Source organism: Biomphalaria glabrata, chromosome 4, assembly GCF_947242115.1.
Source record: "Biomphalaria glabrata chromosome 4, xgBioGlab47.1, whole genome shotgun sequence".
NCBI lineage: Eukaryota > Metazoa > Mollusca > Gastropoda > Planorbidae > Biomphalaria > Biomphalaria glabrata.
In genome coordinates this window covers 38,244,415-38,260,796 of record NC_074714.1, presented here as the reverse complement: position 1 = coordinate 38,260,796, position 16,382 = coordinate 38,244,415, and the positions used below count along the sequence as shown (strand labels likewise).

Sequence of the window (16,382 nt, the reverse complement as noted above, 5' to 3'; positions counted from 1 at the left end):
AGTGAATAGCAGGGATTAGCAGTGAGTAGCAGTGAGTAGTAACAGTGAGTAGCAACAATGAGTAGCAGGGAGTAGCAGGGAGTAGCAGGAGTAGCAGTTAGCAGTGAGTAGCAGCGAGTAGCAGTGAGTAGCAGTGAGTAGTAGCAGTGAGTAGCAGTGAGTAGCAACAATGAGTAGCAGGGAGTAGCAGGAGTAGCAGGAGTAGCAGTGAGCAGTGAGTAGCAGCGAGTAGCAGCGAGTTTCAGCGAGTAGCAGGGAGTAGCAGGAAGTAGCAGCGAGTATCAGCGAGTAGCAGGGAGTAGCACAGTGAATAGCAGGGATTAGCAGTGAGTAGCAGTGAGTAGCAGTTAGTAGCAATGAGAAGCAGGGAGTAGCAGCGAGTATGAGCGAGTAGCAGGGAGTAGCAGGGATTAGCACAGTAAATAGCAGGGATTAGCAGTGAGTAGTAGCAGTGAGTAGTAGCAGTGAGTAGCAACAATGAGTAGCAGGGAGTAGCAGGGAGTAGCAGGAGTAGCAGTGAGCAGTGAGTAGCAGCGAGTAGCAGTGAGTAGCAGTGAGTAGTAGCAGTGAGTAGCAACAATGAGTAGCAGGGAGTAGCAGGGAGTAGCAGGAGTAGCAGTGAGCAGTGAGTAGCAGCGAATAGCAGCGAGTAGCAAGGAGTAGCAGTGAGTACCAACGAGTAGCAGTGAGTAGCAATGAGTAACAAAGAATAGCAGGGAGTAGCAGCGAGTAGCAGCAAGTAGCAGCGAGTTTCAGCGAGTAGCAGGGAGTAGCAGCGAGTAGCAGTAAGTAGCAGCGAATAGCAGTGAATAGCAGGGAGTAGCAGCGAGTAGCAGTGAGTAGCAGCAAGTAGCAGCGAGTTTCAGCGAGTAGCAGGGAGTAGCAGCGAGTAGCAGGGAGTAGAAGCGAGTTGCAGCGAGTAGCATGGAGTAGCAGTGAGTAGCAGTGAGTAGCAGTGGGTAACAAAGAATAGCAGGGAGTAGCAGCGAGTAGCAGTGAGTAGCAGCAAGTAGCAGCGAGTTTCAGCGAGTAGCAGGGAGTAGCAGCGAGTAGCAGTGAGTAGCAGTGAGTAGCAGTGAATATCAGGGAGTATCAGCGAGTAGCAGTGAGTAGCAGCAAGTAGCAGCGAGTTTCAGCGAGTAGCAGCAAGTAGCAGCGAGTTTCAGCGAGTAGCAGCGAGTAGCAGTGAATAGCAGGGAGTAGCAGCGAGTAGCAGTGAGTAGCATGGAGTAGTAGCAGTGAGTAGCAGTGAGTAGCAACAATGAGTAGCAGGGAGTAGCAGGAGTAGCAGTGAGCAGTGAGTAGCAGCGAGTAGCAGCGAGTAGCAAGGAGTAGCAGTGAGTACCAGCGAGTAGCAGTGAGTAGCAGTGAGTAACAAAGAATAGCAGGGAGTAGCAGCGAGTAGCAGTGAGTAGCAGCAAGTAGCAGCGAGTTTCAGCGAGTAGCAGGGAGTAGCAGCGAGTAGCAGGGAGTAGCAGCGAGTTGCAGCGAGTAGCATGGAGTAGCAGTGAGTAGCAGTGAGTAGCAGCGAGTAGCAGTGAGTAGCAGTTAGTAGCAATGAGTAGCAGGGAGTAGCAGTGAATAGCAGCGAGTAGCATTGAGTAGCAGTGAGTAGCAGCGAGTAGCAGTGAGTAGCAGTTAGTAGCAATGAGTAGCAGGGAGTAGCAGTGAATAGCAGTGAGTAGCAGTTAGTAGCAATAAGTAGCAGGGAGAAGCAGTGAGTAGCAGTTAGTAGCAGCGAGTAGCAGGGAGTAGCAGCAAGTATCAGCGAGTAGCAGGGAGTAGCAGGGAGTAGCACAGTGAATAGCAGGGATTAGCAGTGAGTAGCAGTGAGTAGTAGCAGTGAGTAGCAGTGAGTAGCAACAATGAGTAGCAGGGATTAGCAGGGAGTAGCAGGAGTAGCAGTGAGCAGTGAGTAGCAGCGAGTAGCAGTGAGTAGCAGTGAGTAGTAGCAGTGAGTAGCAGCGAGTAGCAACAATGAGTAGCAGGGAGTAGCAGGAGTAGCAGTGAGCAGTGAGTAGCAGCGAGTAGCAGCGAGTAGCAAGGAGTAGCAGTGAGTACCAGCGAGTAGCAGTGAGTAGCAGTGAGTAACAAAGAATAGCAGGGAGTAGCAGCGAGTAGCAGTGAGTAGCAGCAAGTAGCAGCGAGTTTCAGCGAGTAGCAGTGAGTAGCAGCAAGTAGCAGCGAGTTTCAGCGAGTAGCAGCAAGTAGCAGCGAGTTTCAGCGAGTAGCAGGGAGTAGCAGCGAGTAGCAGGGAGTAGCAGCGAGTTGCAGCGAGTAGCATGGAGTAGCAGTGAGTAGCAGCGAGTAGCAGTGAGTAGCAGTTAGTAGCAATGAGTAGCAGGGAGTTGCAGTGAATAGCAGCGAGTAGCAGTGAGTAGCAGTGAATAGCAGCGAGTAGCAGTGAGTAGCAGTTAGTAGCAATGAGTAGCAGTGAGTAGCAGTGAGTAGCAGCGAGTAGCAGTGAGTAGCAGTTAGTTGCAATGAGTAGCAGGGAGTAGCAGTGAATAGCAGTGAGTAGCAGTGAGTAGCAGTTAGTAGCAATGAGTAGCAGGGAGAAGCAGTGAGTAGCAGTTAGTAGCAGCGAGTATCAGCGAGTAGCAGGGAGTAGCAGGGAGTAGCACAGTGAATAGCAGGGATTAGCAGTGAGTAGCAGTGAGTAGCAATGAGTAGCAGGGAGTAGCATGGAGTAATTCATTTGATATTTGACCTGCAGTAGAAAAGATTAGCACGCTATTGAGCTGTAGACACCTCAAGTAATTTATTTGGAACTTCAAAATAAAAAAAAATAATTAAATAAAAACAAGAAAAACAAAAAAATCCTTTAAAAAAAAAAGAAGCTTGTAGTAAGAGTAATTGTATCACTTAGTCTGAATTAGTCGTACCATTTCCCATATGATCCACCTGGACATAATAACTCTGTGAGATTAGAAGAATGTTTACTAATTGTCTTTTGTCTAGCTTTCAGATTTCTCAATGTGCTATGATCTTATCACTTGTCTGGACCAGTTGTGACGGGGGGGGGGGGAGAAGAGGGTATCTTGGTGAATGTTTACATTATCTTTTTTAATGCAAAAAAAAATACATGTTCATTCAAGGCTCAAGAGTTCTCAAGAGGAATATTCCAACTTATACCACCACATTTGTCTAGAAGATATCTTTCCCTTGTTCAAGATACCAAACAAAATAATTAATTACCAATAGTTAATTTTTTTTTATTATTGATTTTTGTGTTGTCAGGTAAAAACAATAATTGTGCAAAATTTCAGCTTAATCAGAGATTGGGTATTGGAAAAATAACGTGTACAAACTTTTTACCATACAGACAGACAGAAAGACAGACAGACAGAGTGAGTTGATAAAAGCTTTGTAATAAAAAAAAACACCTAGGTAAAAAAAAGACCCTATTCTACGAAAAGATTTTTCCTCTTAAAAAAAAAAAAAAGAACTGTCTGTTATGAACTTTCATTATATATAAGAGAACACAGGGGAAAATTATCACCCTATTCCTGGGAAAAAATCCTGGCAACGACCATGTTATTATGACTGTTCTCTATTATGTGTTTGATTTTTTAACAAAATAATTATTTGCATAAAGTCCGATCCTCCATCCAGTCCAGCAAGTAATGTGTCTGTGATAGTCTTGGAACGTGTGCGTGTAGTTTATGTGCAAGATTGAGTGTGTCAATGTGTGTGTTAAGTGATTTATTGATGCGTATCTCGGAGAGTGTCTGAGTGTGCATGTGAGTGTGAGAAAGTGTGTGTAAGAGATGTATGTATTTATATTTGTGGGTAAGTGAGTGAGAGATAGAGAGAGAGAGAGGGAGAGAGACAAGCTCGAGAGAGATAATGTAACAGTAATATTATAAGTTTGACACAGGTTGACACCTGATACTCTTTACATCAAGTGTGTTTATTTCATCTTTTTTTTTTTTTACTTTTGTTTTCGAGACTCCTGGTTTTGTGTAAAGGTAAAATGACACGATCGGAAAGTTGCCTCGAGCATTTCAACACTAATGTACGTCACAGATGTTGGACATTGCCCAGATCTAAGTTTGGTAAATAATAATGGTGATGAAATAAATGAAATGCTGCAAATCAATGCTTCCCAGCCTGTAGGAAGTCTGTTACTTTTTTTCACGGGGCAAAAATCTGTTCTATTTGCAATGTTGTTACATTCATATTTAAATCAGGGCCGGCCTAATGCAATTGCAGGCCCTAGGCAAAGTGAACTAGGTGGCCCCAAATGAAATAGAAAAAGAAAAAGACCGAAAAATAAAATGACGCATTAAATTAAAACCTTTTTGGATATATCAATAGCTAAATCAACAAATAAAATAAATTGATATAGCACGATTCCCGCAGCGTTGCGTATGGCATCTTGAACCATAGAAGAGACAGAGCTAGGCTAGTAGACGAGTCACAAAGATCTGCTATGTTTAAAACATAGACTATATGGTTTGAAGTTTGATCCAAGTTTCGCACATTTTTACTTAATTTTTCTTTGAGTCTTGGCGAGGGCCTTATCTATTGTAGGCTCTAGGCGGCTGCCCAGTTTGCCTATGCATAAGACATAGACTAAGTCTGGCCCTGTTTGAATATTGATGAAGTAAACATGCCATTTTATCCTTATAAAAATTACAATAAATAAAGAAAAGTTGTTTTATCCTCTAAGACTTTGTTCCCTTCTGCAGTATGAACGAAAACAAAAAGATATCCCATCAGACTTAGCGACCTATGGATGGCATACAATGACAAACGATTAACGAGCGTGTTATATGACCTTCATAACGACCTACTTTCTTTACTTCTTTACGGATGTCAAGTACTGAAAAGAGTTGGATGGACTCGGGGGCGCCCTAAAAACGCAGAAGTTCAAAGTGTCAATCCCCACCGGGATTCGAATCTGAGACGTCCTGTTCGGAAGCCAAGTTCAAGCAATCCCCATTTTTGCAACAAGATCAAATCAAAAGAATCAACTGAAGAAAACTGCACACTATTTTCCCTTGGCACAGTCTGCAAAAGAGCTGACAGCTCAGCAACAAAAAGCTGGCTAGAAGAAGAAGAAGAAATCAAAAGAATCAAGAAAATATGTCAATATGTTTCTGTTCTGTTGTCACAGAGAAATAATTAAAATGCTGTAGACATTAATAATAACAATAAATAAACAGAAACTTTGTATTGATATAAGTAGACATTGAAGACTATCATTTTTATTAGGCTACTTCACATCCTTTTTACTTTCTCACAAAAACATGCGCAACAAACAATGACGTAATATAAACATGTTGGCCCAGTTTCCACCAATGAAATTCCAACGAGTGTTCTCACGCCAGAAGTGTTGAATAACTTTTGAGTGCTGGACCATCGTTCTAGTGACGTGTTCAACGTGAGGGAAAGTTCACAACCACGTTCACTGCAAGACGTCTTATAAACAAGATAATTGTACAACAATGTTAGACGTACGTGCAATATATGTAACTGATACGTATCTTTCACGCCGTCTCCTGTAACCTGCTCTTAGTTTTTCTTGACTACAATGAAAGAACGCCAAGAGAATGGATTTCAACAGCTATAGCGCAAGAAAGCGCTTGCCGTCGTTAGGCAATTTTAGAAACAATTTCAGTTTTTCTATCGAAATGTCTCTATTGACATGAAAACATGAAGCCCAGTCGAACAGATTGTAAATGAAGTCAGATTAAGATGACAGATTTGTTTCCCTTTCTCTCGTTATCTCTCACATGAAATATAGAATTTAAGAATCGAGAGATAACAATTCAGGCCAGTCGGTTAGTTCTAACTGGCCTAACTTCCTTTTTTTAAAAAAGTAAGAGACTTTAGTTAAACCAAGAAATCTAGCAAAACGGCACAAGAAGAGAAAGCTTACTATAAAATATATACTGCACTAGACACTGAAGATGTTGGCCTTATTATCTGCTATTGGATGTTTACTTGTTAGCTCCGTGTTCGGTAATTTTTTGTTTGTTTATTCTTAAATTGTTTTGATAGTTGTATAAACCTATTCCATATTTTTAAATTGAAGCCGTAAGATCTCAAAGCTGATCATCCTGGAAAGGTTACTGTAACCCGGACAAGACTTACATTGTTATCGATTGCACTTTTTCAGCAATTTGGCATGTCTTTCTTTCCACATATACTTTAATTAAATAGATAAAATATTAAGTTCCTTCTAAATGAAATCTAGATTTAAATAGAAATATTAACTCTGTAGGCTACTTTTGCTAAAATTTTCTAACTTAAAAAAGGCTATACATTGATAGTTGTGTTTGAATTGCGCCCTGCACCAATGAAATTTAAAATACACTGTTGTTATTTTCCTTTAGATCTAACAGTAAAAGCGAGGTATTTGTCAAGAATTCCCCGAAAGTTATAAATAAAATTATTGCAAAAAATTTTCGTCTCTTTTTGGTATATCTAGCTCTATGCCCGACGAAATCATAGATTTCTGGATTAAGGGAATTGTGATGTATATAGTTTATATTCTTAAACTGAAGATCGCAAAATTTTGGATGGAGAGCGAATTGAAAGAATCCAATGCGCTTTAGTTTCCTTTCAGTAAATATTGCTTAATTACAATCAATATCCTCTTTTCCTTGACTTTCGTCGTAGTGGTGCTGTGACAGCTCGCAAAACCAAATTCCTGTCAGCAGTTGCTTAAGCAGGATATCAAATAGAGAGGACGGTCCATTCTTTGACTTTGTCCAGCCAGCTTTTCTTTGGACGGACCTTCGTGCTGCCTCCACTGGACTTTGAAGGATGACTTTTTGACAGTGACCCATGTCTTACAATAGGACCAGACCAGCTTATAAATAGAAACCATTTCGTTGTCCAGTTCATCTATTTCTATATCTTTGGTGACCAATATAAAGATAGCGAACTCTGTTCCATAACCAGGGGCGGACTGGCTGTATGGGCAAACGGACAAATGCCCGGTGGGCCGGTACCAAATGGGCCGGTCTGGTCGCGACCAAAGAAAATTCAATGCAGACTTCAAAAAAAAAGTGACAGCAGCAAGACACAAAGGCCCGAACACGTTTTTATTTTTATTTTTTTTTTAATTCTTATTACAATTAATTCTGTTTGAAATTCAACAAGAATATAAAAAAAGAAAAAAACAAAAACAAAAGAAAAACACTATACACTGTACGTGTTATCATTTGCAAAACGTTACACCGTACTTTCTGCTATGCACGAGCGGCATGGACTGCTTTGATGTCTTCGAGGTTGCTTTTGGCCTGATCATTTTGCTGGTCGGCATGGGCCTTTGATAGTTCTAGCACTCCCATTTTTTTTGGCTCCTTCCCTCCCCCGTCTTTTAATGGTTCCAATGAAATTTAACCAAAAAGAGGGATGAGAGAGGTTAAGTTGGAAAACATTGATAATAACGCAGCAAAAAAAAAAATAAATAAATTTAAAAAACAATACAATACTTAATAGAAATTAACTTTAACACATACACACAGCCGCGAAATAGCAAACCACCCAACTTATTCACAGCTCAATATGAGTATAAAGCTCTACTTTCTGCGATTTGAAAAGAAAAAGTAAGTTTCTTTTTGTTTATTTTTAATAACATAGATATAAAAATACTACACTTAAGGCTTACAAAAAAATTATTTAATTAAAAAATAAATCTAGATCTAAATAAATTTTTATAATAATAATAATAGATTAGTGAGGAATACAGTATTTCCCAGGGCTGCGCAGCCCCAGCTGTGATCTACATATTTTGCCACATCCAGGACAAGCATAACCATTGTCCGCAGGTGGTCGATTTAGATTTTCTTTTCGTCGTCTGCGTTTGTCCTCGGTAGCAGATTTTCTTTTGGTCTCAAATGTGTATCCCGCGGCCTTCGTGAGTGACCTCCAGCTGTCTCGTTCCGACGCCGCATGCAGCCAGGTGCTCTCTTCTACGTCAGCCAAGGAAAGTTGACGCCTAAGCTGGTCTTTGAAGCGTTTCTGTTTGGAGCCTCTGTTACGTCGACCACCTTTTAGCTCACCAAAAAAAGATTGCCTTTGGCATACGTTCGTCTCCCATACGGGATACGTGCCCTGCCCAGTGTAGCTGTCGGACCATAAGAAGTCCCTCTATACTGCCTATACCGGCGTTCGCAAGGACATCGCTGTTTGTAGTGCGGTCCTGCCACCGTATGTCCATGATGGAGCCCAAGCATCTTTGGTGAAAGCGCTCAAGAAGTCTTAGTTGTTTTTTATATAGTGTTCATGTCTCAGAGCCATATAGAAGGGTTGAGTGAACCACCGCCTGGTAGACATTGATTTTTGTAGGCAGGCGGAGCGATTTGTTCTTTCAAACTCTCGCCTGAAGGCGTCCAAAAGCGCTACTAGCCCTGGCCAGACAGTTATCAACTTCCCTTGAAAGTGAGGCGTCATTTGACACTATACTACCTAAATATGTGAACTGGTCTACCACGTTAAGGGGCTGTCCGTTTACTGTGATGCTTGGGGATGAGTATGTTTCATTGGGTGACTTCTGGAACATGACTTCTGTTTTCACGAGGTTTATAGATAGACCTCAAGAGGCGGCAGCGTATGCAAATTCGTTTACCGCGTTCTGGAGATCATGTTCATTGTGAGCTAGCAGGGCGCAATCATCGGCATAGAGAAGCTCCGTTATGACCATCTCCTTTGTTCTTGTATGGTAAGTAGACGCCGGAGATTGAACACATTGCCGTCACATTTTTATACTATTATAATTAATGGCAAACTTATGCTTAGTATGAAGTCATTAATGATGAAAATTCTTGCAATAATTACAATAATTTATATAGCGCTGTCACATCCGATATTTAATGATAGGAGATTTATATTTTAAACAATGGGTCATGATATATTCCTATACAAATCGCGTTTTTGAGAATGTACAAGGAGGAAGCAAGAGCTTTTCACATTAATAAGTGCCTCTCTAACCGATCTGCTTTCTCTTATCTTTTAATGGAATGGGTTGCCTGAGTCAGCCTGGAAAACCAATGACTTAGCATATTTTAAGTCACAGATCAACATGCATGACTAGATTGACACATGAAATGCGTAAGACGTTACAATCTTATTTTTTGAAGAAACGTCTGTAATCAAGTAATACCAAAAAGCTTCAAACTCATTAGGCTGCTATTGTATTGTTTATAGTTTTCAGACTAATACATGTATAAATAGAATACATTATGTAATCCTGCGAATGCATACATCCATTTTTCGATGCGTTATCAAACATTATATATTTTGTAGAGAATTAGACTTACACCTATAATATAACACATGGGCGTAGCCGGGAGGGGAGGATCTTCAAACCATCACTTGCCTCAGACCTCATTGTCTGAAAGGGAAACTTTACTTACTGCCCCAGTGCAGCCAACTTAAGCAAACTACAGTCACCAAATTTCATGAGCGTAGCCAAAAGGGGTTTTGTGTTTTCCCTTCCCCCTCCAATACAAAAGCTAAAGCAAAACTATAGTCACCATTTTCTACCAGTCGCTGGACTCCATTGAATAGCAGATTTGGTTTTTGAATTTTTTTAGCGAAAGAGTAGCAGGCTAATTGCTCTGTAGATACCTCAGAATATGCATTTTTTAAAGCTTAAAATAACGGAAATAATGCTTGGTTCCGGGGCTTCGCCCCGTACCCCACTGTGTAGGGCTCACAGCGCTCCCCCGGACTCCCTAGCTGCCCTTCGCGGTGTGTACTGTCTTTCCATTAATTATCAGAAGAGATTAATTTATGGTAGAAAAAACTTTGAAAGAATGAAAGATCAGAATGTAATGAAGATTAATTACATATACACACACAAATATATATATATATATTTGTATATATATAATTGCGGAGTGGGGTAAAAATCCCCCCCCCACACCGAAAATATATGACATGCCATTTGTGGGCCGGTTTATATGGTAATGCCCGGGCTGATTTTGATACCCAGTCCGCCCCTGTCCATAACACTATTTACATGCTTATCTTTTTATAATGCTTATTTGTATCATAATTGACACAATTTCACCTGAAACAAAAAAGATTACCAAAAAAACTTTCGTAACCAAATTCCAATACCACTGCATGCTATAAACCGACCGATTTTAGTTATACATTTTCAATATTAAGTTTCAATAATTCAGATAACCAATTATATGTTTGAAAGGTTAATTAAGGAAAAAATGTCTTATATGAATTTGTCCGTGTCTTTCTTTTGTTGCATTTTTAATTTGAAGTTATCTATTGTCCTGGAAATCTGTATGTTAAATGTGAATATTCAGTTGTGATACATTTTCTGATCTTTTTTTTTTTTTTTTTTTTTTTGGGGGGGGGGGTCTTTTTGGTATTTTTGTTTTCTTGAACTAAATGATTTTAGATGAAAAATGCACAACTTGACTCATTAAAACATATACAAACCATTTTTTTGTGTAATAATTAACTCTATTATTTTACACAATTTGTGTAATTGAAATTGTGACCACATTACAAAAAATGTCTTAACATCTTTCAGGAGCATGTCCTCATGTAGTCACTAGGGCAGAATGGGGTGCTCGCGCAGCAACGCACGTGAGTCACTTGGTGACCCCTGTCCAGTATGCTTTCATTCACCACACCGCTGGAGCTGACTGCCACGACAGGGCTACGTGCGCCGCTCAGGTCAGACTGACACAGAACTATCACATGAATGGCAGAAGTAAGTAGTGACTGTTTCAAACTTAATAAACACTACTCCGTAGTCTTTATAATACACCAGCTAAGCTTGGATATTACCATTGAGGTCTGATCATTTGAGGTTAGTGATGGAAAATACAAATTAATGAATATCCACAAATTATCTGATTGGAAGGGAAGGGAGGCTATATAAAGGGACAGTAACGATAACATTCATTATAATTTAAAATATTGTTTTGATTATGTCCCTCTCTTTTCATTCTTAAAAACAATGTTAGTTAAATCTCTCTCGTCATCTATCTCTTTACCTCTCTCTCTCTCTCTCTCTCTCTCTCTCTATCTATCTATCTTTCTCTCTGTATCTTTCTATCACTCTCTTTTCCTCTTTCTATATCTTTTCTCTCCTGACTTTCTCTTTTTATCTTTTAAAAATATAGTTTTCTTAATTTTTTAAAAAGAATGTTTATATCAAATGCACATTGCTTACCTCCAACAGCCATTTATTTATTAGATAACACAAATTATTAACTAAAACGCAGCTAAAAACAGATTCTCTATGCGTTTAGATGATAAAACTTGCATTTAATTAATGTTCAATTGAATGGGATAGGTTTAAGCTAGCTTTGTATTGACTAGGATATCATGTAATTATATTCACTTCCTAAGCATTGCATGACGTGTTTCAGATTACTCCGACATTGGCTACAGCTTCATGATTGGAGGTAACGGGGAGGTGTTTGAAGGTCGTGGATGGGATCATCTGGGCGCCCACACTTTGAACTATAACAGTCATGGATACGGTGAGCAGCTGTAGGAGTAATACTTTGTGAGGAGTGTAGTGGTTGATACTTAGTGATGAGAAAGTTGATATTTAATGATGAGAATGTTCATACTTAGTGATGAGTATGTTGATACTTAGTGATGAGAATGTTGATACTTAGTGTTAGTGATGAGAATGTTGATACTTAGTGAGTAATAGGCCTGTAATAGTTCGTATACAATCAGAAATATAGGGGTAGATACATTACGAGGAATGAACTTTTTTTTTTTTGGTTTAGAAATATAGTCTATTTCTCAAACAAAGCTAAACAGATTACTTAGAAAAAATAAAGCTTATTTAAGGATAAGAACTCCATATTAACAGCCATAATGTCTCAATACTGTAAGATTTAAGAGTTATTTAGAGTAACAAAAAAACTAAAGCTAATAAAAACTACTTACTTTATTCATGGTAAACCAGTCACACAGTCTAAAAACTCTAAATATCTATGTGTAATAATAAATTAAACCAACGAAATCAAGGAATCCCCATAGTGATGAAATTAATAAAAAGAAAATCAAGCAAAACATTAGGGTTTATTAAAAGAATTTTTTACAAATCAAGCGAAAACATAAAATGCTATTTAACTTTAGTGAGGCTAATATTAGAATATGCATCCTCTGTTTGGGATCCCTCAAGTCAAGAAAACTAAGAAATCAGAACAATACAAAAAAAGAGCAGTGAGATTTATAACAAATGAATATTGAAATTTGATTAGAGCACCACCATTAGTAAAATCACTCAACTTAGAGACACTTCAGGGCAGACGAATAAAAAGTAAAGTAGCTATAATAGCCTACATAAAACACTAAACCATAATTTACAAATAGAAAATCAAAACCTAATGAAATAGTCAGAAAGATACAAAGATAGAGGCACATCTGTGGCTCTCGAGAGACGATCTTTTCCCTTTGCAACTAATTCGTTCCATTGCTCCTTCTTCCCTAGTGCCATTAGATAATAAAATGGGTTGCCCGAATCAGCCAGGAAAACCAACAACTTAGCAGAGTTCAAGTCATTGATTGTTGTTTTTTGTTTTTGTTTTTACATATTTCGGATGTTCCTTCAGAGTTGAAGATAGTTTACTTCCTAGTCCAAACCTTCCGCAGGCCGACGGGGGATGAGAGCAGGAAGGGTTTGAACCCGGGACTATCGATAAATCCAAACGACAGTCCAGCGCGCAAACCGCACGACCAGGCAGCCATCCCCACTAGGCATCCATGACTAGATTGACACATGAAATGCGTAGGATGTAATTATCTTCTTTATTGAAGTAACGTCTATAATTTATAAGATAAGAATATTTATTTCCCTTTTTTGACATCAAACAATTTAATTAATTACCACTAATGAATGAACTTTTGTTAGGAACAATGAATAATTGTGCCAAGTTTTAACTTGATCCAAGATTGGTAAGTGGGAGAAATGACGTGTACAAAAGTTGTACCCAGTATATCAAGAGAGAGGCAGCTCCTTTCTTTTAAGTTGTCTAGTCAGATTTTCTTTGGACGATCCTTTTTTCGTGCTACTTCTTCTGAAGGAAAATTAAGTTTTGAAAGAGGAACATATCTTACAATATGACCGAAACAGCTCAGCTTTCATCTCTTCACAGTATTGAGGAGTTCCTCCGTTTAGCTAACCAGAGTGTTGTTTGGCTTATTTGGCATCTGATACCCAACAGTTTTCTGTAGCATTTAGTCTCAAAGGCTTGACTTCTTTTCCCCCTCCCCATGACGCAACTGGATAGATGGTGAGAGAGGGAGAGAGAGAAAGAGAGAGATGGGTTATGTTAGGCCCCTTTTAAATTACTGATTAGGCATGAATAAAACAGTTTTAATTAGAAAACGCTCAAAAGTTGCAACAACAGCCAGCAGTCAATACATGTGTCTCTAAACTGGGACATGCATCTTTTTGTTTCAGGCTTCTGCTTTATCGGGACCTTCACCAGCCACGTCCCCACCTCTGCTGCTCAGCAGGCTGCAAAAGATATGATTGCCTGTGGTGTTCAGTTGGGCAAGATCCGTAGTGATTACACCTTAAGAGGACACCGTGATGTTGGCGCCACCGAGTGCCCTGGCAACGCCTTTTACCCTATCATTAAAACCTGGCCTCATTATTAAATTAAAGAATTTATTAGTTACAATATCTTCTGAATGTTATTAAATGTATTCATTCATCTATCTATCTATCTATCTATCTATCTCTCTCTCTCTCTCTCTCTATATATATATATATATATATATATATATATATATATATATATATATATATATGGCTGCGTATCATCATGGGCGTAGTCAGGATTTTTTTCGGGGGTGGGGATTTTTTCTCCCCTGCCCCCATATTCGTGTGTGTGCGCCCCGGGCATGCTACCCTGCCTCATAGTGGCGCCCGGGTGGAAACGATCGTAAGAGGAAACGATTAGGCTAAAGGGTAGCAAAACACTGTTCTCATTCAGGCCGGTGAGAGGGAGCTCTTGTTCGCTTTTGCTGGCCTAGAGTTCCAAGAGCCAAGGGCTCAACTCTACCTGACAGTTGAAGAAGAAGAAGTGTGTGGGTGCATACGTAATTTAAAATATTAATTTTCATTACATTCTGACCCTTCATTCTTTCGAAGCCAAGCATTATTTATGGTATTTAAAACTAAAAAAATGCATATTCTGATGTATCACTTTTGATTATAACAGAAAACTGGATTGACCTTCTCCTCATATCAGATAGGCCTATGGGGTGAACCTAAAAGTAGACTATTCTCTAAGTTATTTCTGATTTAGAAGTAATGTGAATAGGTATTGTGCTCCAATCGACATGAATAAAAATGAATGTTTTCTGGAGGGAATGAGGCTTTCAACTGTTTTGTCAAAGTTTCTTTAAAAGTTTCCGAGCTTGCGAAACAAGAACCTGTAGCTATTGTGCTTTATACAAATCAAATCAGTTAGATGATTCAGTCCCTAATATCGTCATCTTGGTTCAATTGGTTTGCATATTTCTGACAACTGTAGCTACATGCAAGCCAAATTTCTTAAGACTAGTGTTGATTAAGAATTACCAGCGATCAACAATGACAAATTTATGATTCATTAATTTTGCTTTGCTTTACAAGAGCTGGTGGAAAAAAATGATTTCTATTAAACAAGCTACCACATAAGATTTATTTGAATAAGCTTTTTTGTCTAATTGTTGTTGTTTTTTTTAAACAATGAATACATGTTATTTTGCAGAGAAAGGGGCTTTTCGTAGTTTGTTTTTTTTCTCGACGAGCTTCAGCACAGGGAATCATATACCCTAGCTACGCCACTGGTTGGGGGAATACCCGTTACAAGTTAAACAACAAAACACACACACACACACACACACACAACAAAAAACATTAAAATAAAATTTTAAAAATTAAGTTTGTTTTTATTTAAGCCAGATCTAGACCTAGATCTACATTTGTTGAGATTGCTGTGTCGTAATTCTGTTAAAAATAAATTGAAACAAGGACATATTATAATTTATATTAAAGTTAAAGATATTTTATTATAGTTATAGTAGATCTAGATAACTTATTATAAGTTATTACTATAAGTCTTATAGTAGACACATATAGTATAGACAGATCTAGATTCTAGATTTACATCGTTTAAATTTAATCTACAGATTTAGAATATTTAGATCTATCGTCTCACTTATAATCACTTATTGAAAGTTTGTTTATTTCATGGATTAGGTGTGCTCTTCATATAGATAGATATGAGCTAGAGATCTATATTTAAATATAATTTAATCACACAATTTAAAAGTAGATCTAAATAAAATAATTAGTTAACGGGCTATTTTGTGTGTGTGTGTGTGCGATTTTGTATCCAATTTATTTATTCTCATTTTACCCCATTGGCTAGAGTTGGTGGTCAGTTGCTTTAAAACGCGGATCATGTTTGTAACCGGTAGTTACGAGAAGCGTCCTGATACTGCTACTTCCGTTTCAGTTTGTATGGCACAGAAACGTGAATGGAAACGCGTACATTTTTACGACACATGCATTGTAAATGTTATATTTTAAGACACAGAGTTAGAAAAAGAATTTAAAATCTAGATCTAACATTTGCATGGCGTGGGGAAGAGGTAATGTGGAACTGTATAAAAAAGACAGTAAATTTGAAAGCTTTCTTAAGAGGAGTTTCTCAGATGAGGCGTTCGAGCGAGTACGTGCATACGAGTCTTGTGTGATTTCTTCAGAAAAGGAAAGTAAAGCATTCAAATTCATTGTTCTCAGTGATGAAAGGCTGTATCTCACGGAAAACCCTCCTAAAACTGTTGAGGAAGCAGTGCACCTAAAGGATGTAATTTCTGTCGAGCTGGTAGGTCACCAAAGACAAAGGTGTTTTACAATAATTACAATTAATTAATTAATTAAAATGATTAAATCAATGTAGATCCAGATGTAGATATCTAGATCTAGAATGTAAATAGTAAAATATTTATTAATCAAGAATATCTTATTGTTAAATAGATCTTTAATAAATTATACTTATAGACATCACATTGACCATTCCTTTAAAAGAGGGGATAATTAGATCAAGATCCATTTGTTAATCTCGTCACTAGTCGTAGGCCTACATCATTGTTAAATAGATCTTTAATAAATTATACTTATAGACATCACATTGACCATTCCTTTAAAAGAGGGGATAATTAGATCAAGATCCATTTGTTAATCTCGTCACTAGTCGTAGGCCTACATCATTGTTAAATAGATCTTTAATAAATTATACTTATAGACATCACATTGACCATTCCTTTAAAAGAGGGGATAATTAGATCAAGATCCATTTGTTAATCTCGTCACTAGTCGTAGGCCTACATCATACTACATGTTAATATTTAATTTAGATCTAGACTAA

The 16,382-nt window shown here is 38.4% G+C and overlaps 2 protein-coding genes across 4 annotated transcripts in view; both read left to right on the top strand.

Annotated features, from left to right (window-relative positions):
- The first annotated feature begins 5,761 nt into the window (after nucleotides 1-5,761).
- LOC129926059 (peptidoglycan-recognition protein SC2-like) lies at nucleotides 5,762-13,642 on the top strand. Its single transcript, XM_056028001.1, has 4 exons — nucleotides 5,762-5,970; nucleotides 10,517-10,699; nucleotides 11,364-11,477; nucleotides 13,418-13,642. The coding sequence occupies exons 1-4, from the start codon at nucleotides 5,919-5,921 to the stop codon at nucleotides 13,615-13,617; spliced, it is 549 nt and encodes a 182-aa protein (XP_055883976.1). The 5' UTR covers nucleotides 5,762-5,918; the 3' UTR covers nucleotides 13,618-13,642.
- Nucleotides 13,643-15,364: 1,722 nt separating this feature from the next.
- The window catches only part of LOC106053746 (uncharacterized protein C12orf56-like), a 33,690-nt gene continuing 32,672 nt past the window's right edge, over nucleotides 15,365-16,382 (top strand). For 2 of the 3 annotated variants that reach the window (XM_013209363.2, XM_013209356.2), the window contains exon 1: nucleotides 15,365-15,839. In XM_013209363.2, the coding sequence (XP_013064817.2) occupies nucleotides 15,588-15,839 (252 nt within the window). In that variant the 5' untranslated portion in view covers nucleotides 15,365-15,587. The remainder of the gene's footprint in view (nucleotides 15,840-16,382) is intronic. The other variant, XM_013209372.2, reaches the window with a different exon arrangement.

Excerpts from the sequence above, each read along its gene's own strand:
- LOC129926059 (XM_056028001.1), top strand. The coding sequence starts at position 5,919 with ATGTTGGCCTTATTATCTGCTATTGGATGTTTACTTGTTAGCTCCGTG. Across the intron at positions 10,700-11,363 it reads CTATCACATGAATGGCAGAA|ATTACTCCGACATTGGCTAC; the intron begins GTAAGTAGTGAC and ends GACGTGTTTCAG. Across the intron at positions 11,478-13,417 it reads CTATAACAGTCATGGATACG|GCTTCTGCTTTATCGGGACC; the intron begins GTGAGCAGCTGT and ends TTTTTGTTTCAG.